This window comes from Ambystoma mexicanum, chromosome 7q (genome assembly GCF_040938575.1).
Source record: "Ambystoma mexicanum isolate Mex_15411 chromosome 7q, UKY_AmexF1_1, whole genome shotgun sequence".
NCBI classification, from domain to species: domain Eukaryota; kingdom Metazoa; phylum Chordata; class Amphibia; order Caudata; family Ambystomatidae; genus Ambystoma; species Ambystoma mexicanum.
This window is the reverse complement of record NC_090941.1, coordinates 473,490,694-473,498,535: the sequence shown is the minus strand read 5'-3', so window position 1 is coordinate 473,498,535 and position 7,842 is coordinate 473,490,694. Positions and strand designations below refer to the sequence as shown.

Sequence of the window (7,842 nt, the reverse complement as noted above, 5' to 3'; positions counted from 1 at the left end):
AGTGGGCTAGTTCCCATTAGAGGAGAGGACCTTTCTGCCTTTCCAGGTCAGAGGGCCGTTTCTCTAATGGGAAATAGCTGTTCAGTCTGAGTGGGCTAGTTCCCATTATTAAGCAGCAGTTGGCCACTAGGGGCGCAAAAAGGCCCATTTCTCTAATGGGAACTAGCCTTGTCAGTGTTAGTCGGCTAGTTCCCGTTATTATGCAGGACTTGGTCACTAGGGGCAAAAGGGGCCATTTCTCTAATGGGAACTAGCCCACTCACACTGAAGCAGCTATTTCCCATCTGAGAAATGGCCCTAACAACTGATGGTCGGTTTCTCGGATGGGAACTAGCATCAACCCGGCAGGTTGTTTTAAGACAGCAGTTTCCGGTACTGTCCCTCTTCTTTTACGTAAAACTAAGCGACGCGGTAGTGTCCCAACGACATCCATGGTAGTGTCAGGCAGAATACTAGTCGCGCATTGGGAGGAGTTGTGCATGAGCTATGGCCGACTCCCATAGCCTATTCAAAAGTGACGTTATGCCTGTCTTTAACATGGCGGTTCTAGCACCTGCATAAGATGTCTACAGCGGAGTAGAAGTGTCAAGTTGAGCTGTGACTGGGCGCGGGGAGCTCGTGAGTGTAGAGTGCCGCTAGAAGTGGGCCTCCTGAGAGCAAGGGATCCAACTGGGCACCGTCAATCTACAGCATGGCTTGCCGCTCCGTTTCAAGCTTCTTCTCTGGGCCGGAAGAGCTGGTGGACGGCAGCCACGCGGCGGCCGTTTTGGCCCAGCTTAAGACCTTGTACGACTCGCGGCTCCTCTGTGACGTCACGATCGAGGTTCTAGGGGGCATGACGTCCCCAACCACCCCCAACCCAACTGCTGTAGCCGGCACGCGCGTTGTCCCCTTGGAGTCGGCCGGCCGACTTTTCGCCTGCAACCGCAATGTATTGGCGGCCGCCTGCCCGTACTTCAAAAGCATGTTCACTGGCGGCCTGTACGAGAGCAAACAGAAGAAGGTGACGCTGCACGACATGGACGCCGAGTCTATGGCGCTCATAATCGACTATTGCTACACGGGCCGTGTGACCGTGAGCGAGGCCAACGTGCAACGCCTTTACGCCGCCGCCGACATGCTGCAACTGGAATATGTGCGACAGGCCTGCGCCGGCTTCTTGGCTCGAAGGCTGGAACCAACCAATTGTGCAGGTATCCTCAAGTTCGCCGACGCCTTCGACCACTCGGAGCTGCGAGCCCAGGCCCTGGCTTACGTAGCTCGCCACTTCGGACAGCTGGGCGGCGGTGAACTGTGCGAACTGAGCCTGGCGCAGCTGCAGGAGGTGCTGAGCCTCGACGATTTGGACGTGGACAGCGAGCGGCGGGTGTGTGCCACTGCCCTGCAGTGGCTGGAGGCGGCACCCCCCGAACGAGGACCCTGTGCCCTCGAGGTTCTGCGCAGCGTCCGCTGGCAGCACCTGACCGACAAGGACCGTGTGTACCTGGAAGGGCTGTGCGGCAGGCCCTTCGTGCGCCGGTATTGCCTGCCTTACCTTCAGGGGGTGCTGGAGGAACGTTTCGGGGCAATATGCCCACCGGCACCCCTACCGTCACAGACGCAAGAAAGTCTTGCACGCCGCATCGGCATGCAGGCAAAGGAGATGGTCATTTTCTTTGGACATCGCAAGGAGCCCTTCCTCTGCTACGACCCCTACTCCGGCGACATCTACACCATGCCCTCGCCGCTTACCACAGCTGGCCACGGCAGTGGCAAAACTGTCACCTCCTCGGCGGTCTGCATCTCGCCCGAGCACGACATCTACCTGGCAGCCCAGCCCCTGAAGCAACTTTGGGTCTACAATCCGATACGAAACAGCTGGAAGCAGCTTGCCGACCGGCTGCTCTGTCGGGAGGGCATGGACCTGGCCTACCTGCGGGGGCACATCTACATCTTGGGCGGTAGGGACCCCTCCACTGGTGCTCGGTTGAGGGAGGTGGAGTGCTACAGCGTGCAGCGGGATGAGTGGGCGCTAGTGGCCCCGCTGCCGCACTCTCTCTACTCCTTCGAGCTGGTCACCGTGGGGGGCTACCTGTATGCCGTCAACCACAAGCGCCTGCTATGCTACGACCCGGCGCGGGACCAGTGGCTCAATTGTGCTTCCATGAGGCGCAACGACTTTCAAGAAGCTTGTGTTTTTCAGGACGAGATTTACTGTATCTGCGATGTTCCCGTGCTAAAGGTGTACAGTCCAGCCCGCGGGGAGTGGCGAAGAGTGTGTGATATCCCCGTGGATGCTAGCACGCACAACTACCAGATAGTACGCCACGGCGAGCGGCTTCTCCTCATCACTTGCACCACGCCACAGTGGAGGAAGAACCGGGTGACGGTGCATGAGTATGATGCGGGCGCGAACCGGTGGATCAACGTGGGCACCATGCTGGGGCTGCTGCACTATGACTCCGAGTTCATCTGTCTGTCGGCACGCGTCTTCCCACCTTGCCTCGAACCAGGCCAGAGCTTCATCAGCGAGGAAGACGATGTGCGGAGCGAATCAAGTGTTGACTGGGAACTGGATGGCTTCAGTGAGCTGGACTCCGAGTCTGGCAGCTCAAGCTCTTTTTCGGAGGACGACTGGCACCGGGGGGCCCCCGCTGCTCACAACAGTGTGGTGTTGGATGGGTCTCTACAGAACATCCAGTGAAACTCCTCCTTTCATTAGAAATCCGTAGTCTTGTCTGCTTTATAAAACCTGCATTGCTGTCTGAGTCTAAGACATGCATTGAAATGGACAGACCCCCATTCTAGCTAGTCCGACGTATAGCTAGACCTGAAAAGCCCACACACCATGTCAACAACAACCCTGTTGCACAAACGACAATTATTCCTGGTAGCATCCTGTTTTTTGGCAGCGAATATTAACAATCGTTCGTTGTGGACCATCATCATTAACGGGGACAACGCATTCAGGTTTCGGCTTATATTACATGTCTGGCACCTAGCCACGGAGACATTCTTGCCTTAAAATTAACGAATATGGCCCGCGCTCATCCCTTTAACACTTTTTGGGATTTTGATTGGCTTGTTTATTCCCTGATTGATACACTGAGTATATGTTGATTTCTTGCTATAGATGCAATGTTTTATTCCATATTGAACACGTTTTTACTGGATTCAGAAATGCTTTGGTGTGTAATCTAATCCGGCCGAGTTGTAAGTTTTCTAGTGCTCTTCCTTCATCATAAATCTGTTGTGCACACGCCTCCATTTTAATTTGGATAGGGAAAAGGGTCGTTTTGGAAAATTCTATTTACAGTGTAGATCGTGTTGGGTCAAGCATATTTATGGAATGTCTCTGGTAAAAGTAATAAATGGGAAACATATGTAATGGGTTGACTGTATTAAATGCATTTAGGGGTTAAAACTGCTATGCAAAGTAACTTGTTTTCATTTTCAGTCATCCTTGCTCTTCAAAGGAGGATTTCAGTTTGCAGTATGTTTATACATTTATTGGCTGCAATTAAACTTTGTAGAGCTCATTCTCAAACTTTCTTCCCTCCCGTGGTACTTTTGTGCCAGAAAGCAGAGAGCCATTCCCAACAATGTTTTTAATTGCTGACTAATTTGGTTTCTACTTGAGCTGGTACTTTGACCGATCTTTTGTTAACCTCTTGTATATTGCTGTAAAATACAAGTTTAAATGAGAACTGCCATTTTTCTGACAAATGTGATGTGAGCGTTTATTCGTGGTGTAGATTGTATAGTTGGAAGTCTTTTGGTACATGTTTTAAGCATTAAAAAAACAAAGCTTCGAGATACCCACCATAAAAATGCTACTCTATTTGTAAGGTAAGGTGCTTTTGAAAGAATGAGGGTTACACCCTGGGCCAGAGCGTAACGTGGACCTTTTAACAGGGGTCCCCAATTCCGTTACCTACTTCAAAAGACTACGTGTGGGTATTTAGCAACGAGCACAACTATTTTGCTTTACACAAAAAATATGGTGGAAATCTTCTGTTTTAGAGCCATGTGAAGGCGCAGGTAAGTTATGACTAGAGGATGTATGGCAGAGGAAGCACAATTGGAGTTAGGGGCAGGCACAATCTGGTGCAGGAAGGCAGGATGGAGGAAGAGCAGCACAGATCTTTCTCAGTACCTGGACTTAATCAGTAGGTTTAGCCCGGTTTCTGAGCAACCTAATGGTGGAGGCACCTGTGTGGGTACTAACACAAAATCGGTGATCAGGCAGTATTTTCAGGCTGCACTCTTGATTTTGAGGACATTTGATCTACTGGAGAAGATTAAAGTAACCATATTCTCTAAATGTTTGAGGCCAGAACGACCTTTGTAGGGCCAATGTACTACATTTTTCAACTGTTATTGAAAAAGGGACACCACAATACATGTCTGCCCCATTCTTGAGGCTAGTTTTAGGCAGACTTCTGCAATAGTGATGTCTGTTTTTCACGTTGACTATTCTTCTAATAAACCTTGAGTTGCACAAGTATTTCAGACAACTTTTTCATTAACCCTGTGTTTTTGTATACATCTGAATGCACCCCGGAAGGGTGGGAAATGGCACGATAATACCTCCTTGTCTTTCTGGTTTAAAGCAACCTTTTGATTAAGATCTGGTTGGAAAAGAAAAAATAGAAACAGTACATTTTGACTTTGTAGTAGGCTTGTGATCGCCTGTATCTAAAGAGGGATTTCAGATACATAGTTTATCTTTGAAATCAAGTGTATGTCGCAAGATGTATGTGTATACATATTGATGTAAACCTGGACCTCCTTAATTCATTCCGTGCACAACATAATTTCATTTTCGTTAGTGTGCAAACATCCTGGCTTGGAGTGGGGAGGACTTGGTTGTATTCTGTATGAGTGAAGAATTCATAATGTGGTACTTAATCAGTATAAAACGCATCTGTGTTGTAAAATACTTAATTGAATTAATGTAAGATGCGATTCCTGCTATTTAGTCAGGAGCATCAGTGCGTGTGGGGGGCTGAGGGGATTTCACTAAAATGCCGGATTTCCGAGAAGTTAATTTCAAAACTTTAGTCTGAACTATTGTAGAAGTATTATCCGCTACTTTTCAGCAAGGCAACTGTAATGTACAGTAAAATGGTCTTGTATGACACTTTTCTGCAGTTTTGTAGTCCATTTGGTACATGGTTTGGCAAAATGTGGATGGAGTGGGTTTGGCGGTGAGCAACCTATCTTGTTTTGGAGTTTAAGGTATGCTGTGCCAGTATGATTCTGGATGGTTTGTGAAGTGTTTATTTCGCCCTCTCTTCTACCTGAAGAGGATGGCTTAAGACTAACAGCCAAACATATGACACGGGGAGGACCTGCTGGTGTGGAAGATGGGATTGGAATAGGTATGTGAGAAAGTTGTGAACTTTGAACAGTTCTGTGAAGGTTAGTGCGAGAAGGTATAAGGATGCCATGTGTTTGGATCAATCTGACACTAGGCTGGACCTTTAAGGTCTCGGGCTCCCGTCTGCCAAAAGTAGATGTTTTGTAGTTTTATCTGCCAGAATGTTGGTTCTTGCTTTTCCGGGTTCCATTTTATGTTTTTAGGGGCTATGCTGATTTATGATAAGCATTTGGGCCAATGAACCTGAATGGGCCATGTCTTTACTGACATATGGTGATGGTTGTATTCCTTTGGTTCCTTGGATTCGAGTTTATGAAGTTAATCAACAATGAACCCTGAGGTGGGAGGCAGGCAGGTAATGACTGGCCTGTGATAACCCTGACGTGATTACCAGATCAGTAATGCCCCCGCCGCTGGAGTTGCAGCTATTAGCAGTCTGGAAATAATGCCAGGGTGCCAATGGCTTTTGTTAGAACACAGCGTATCAAAAGAGCTGCCACTGGGGAAGGGACCTACTTCCTCTGACATGGCTGGGAAGAGGCGAACTCTAGTGGTAGATAACTTTGCACCTTACAAATCGCCCCAGAACTAGATGGTGAACTGCTTTGTGAATGATGCAGAGAACCGTGAATGTAATACCGGTAACCAGTTTTGGGCTCTCATGGCTGATTTTGGTAGTTCTAAATAAGTTGTATTGCGAAAATCCAACCTGCTTGAAATAAAAAGAACATTTAGAAGGTGGATCCTGTGTGGAAAGGCAAAATAGTCCAGTCCAGCAAAAGTGAGTGCTAATAAAAAATAAATATAAAAAAGCAAGTGCTGGAGATCTGAGATATTTGAGCCTCAAGATGCAAGGACGCATCTAACCACACCCCTAGATTATTGGCAGGAGATGGACCAGTGACTAAAGAAAAGGGCCAGGACGGCACTAAGGGATCTGTGTATAATGTGGACCCCAAATGGGAGGTGACGGAGGAGCATCTCGGTAATTCATTTTTTTAGATGTTAAATTGAAGATTTTGCTGCATCCATAAACTGTCTTGTTCCAAACCTACATTAACCTTGCCCCCCAGAGGGCCATCAGTCTCTCCCATATGGAAAATCAATTGTGTATTGTCAGCGTAAATATAAAACCTCATTCCAAAATAAGATCAGCTAAATGTTTCATATACATGTTTAACAAAGGTGACTAAGGCAGGAGCCCTTTGAAACACCACACCTCACCGGATTAATAGCCAATTCATACAGTGAAACGACCACAGAAGGGCATCCATCTGTCAAAAAAGACGAATGCCAGGTTAGAGTCCCATCTCTAACTCACCAAGTTGAGATGTGTGGAATGGTTAGGCTGCAGAAAGGTCCAGCAAAATCGGAACTCCCGAGCCTTCTTGAACAACCAACCATTTCAAATCATCCATTGCCGTCACCGCTATCATTTCTGTACAGCTGCCGGGTCTAACACCGACTTGGTGTATGTTAAGTATATTCTGTGGTTCTACCTAGGACTGTAATTGCCTTGTGGCTAACACTCCCATCAATTTGTTGCTCCCATATTTAAGTAAAACAGTCCAGTAGTTGAACCAGTTGGGGGGTCAGGGGGAGTCTAAAACGTTTTTACAGCAAAGGGATCACTACAGCTCTTTTAAATTGTGATGGTACTGCACCCGTAGCAAAGGAGGGCTGGAACAATCGCCAAGCGCACCTTCATTACTATCTATGTTGAGCACTGAGGCAGAAGGAGCCACCATTACGGTACACAGAGCAGCAAGTGTTTCCGGAAAGTCCGATGAGAGTTTAGGTGAGCAAGAACACAGAGCAGTGTGTCTGAAGAGCTGGGTTGAGGAGGAGAACCAAAGGTGTGTTGACCAGGGGTGTGAAGAACCCATATGAAGATATTTGACATGTATGCTGGAATCAGTAGCCCCAAGAAATAGATATATAAATAGATATATATGAAAGGGGCATGAGGAGCCAAGTGAATTGCATGCTGGTACATGTGATCCAAGAATCCAACCGTAGTGTAGAGGGCTAAAAGAGAATCGATAATTCACTTGCAAGTTGGCATGTGTTTAATTGAATTGCATGCCAAACCACGAGGTCCAATAAATCGCCCATAATCTAAAACTGTAGGAGTAGAGACAATTGAATTATGTTATGGTACTTGGGATCCAAGAAAACAACGAGGGTCTTAAGAAGGACCAAAAGAGGGAAGTTGTCTGAACTATCTTGTAGTGTATGGGAGTTAGTTTCAGAAACCTGCAGTGTTCTAGAAAAGACTAAAAGAAAAAGGCAATTTAACTCACTTATTGCCATATGTGGCAGAACAAGCCAGTCATTGCCTAAGTCTGCATAAAAGAGAGAAGAGGCTAGTGAAGTACAAGTACATATATGTGGTCCAACAACTTTACAGCAGTAGTGGAAGTGAGAATAAGAGAAACGGGTCAATTGAATTGTATGCATATCTTTTATTCCAAGTGAAA

At 47.2% G+C, this 7,842-nt stretch overlaps 1 protein-coding gene across 1 annotated transcript; it reads left to right on the top strand.

The window, feature by feature from the left end:
- The first annotated feature begins 480 nt into the window (after positions 1-480).
- On the top strand, positions 481-4,486 carry KBTBD7 (kelch repeat and BTB domain containing 7). Its single transcript, XM_069639078.1, has one exon. The coding sequence runs from the start codon at positions 692-694 to the stop codon at positions 2,681-2,683; it is 1,992 nt and encodes a 663-aa protein (XP_069495179.1). The 5' UTR covers positions 481-691; the 3' UTR covers positions 2,684-4,486.
- Positions 4,487-7,842: the final 3,356 nt, after the last annotated feature.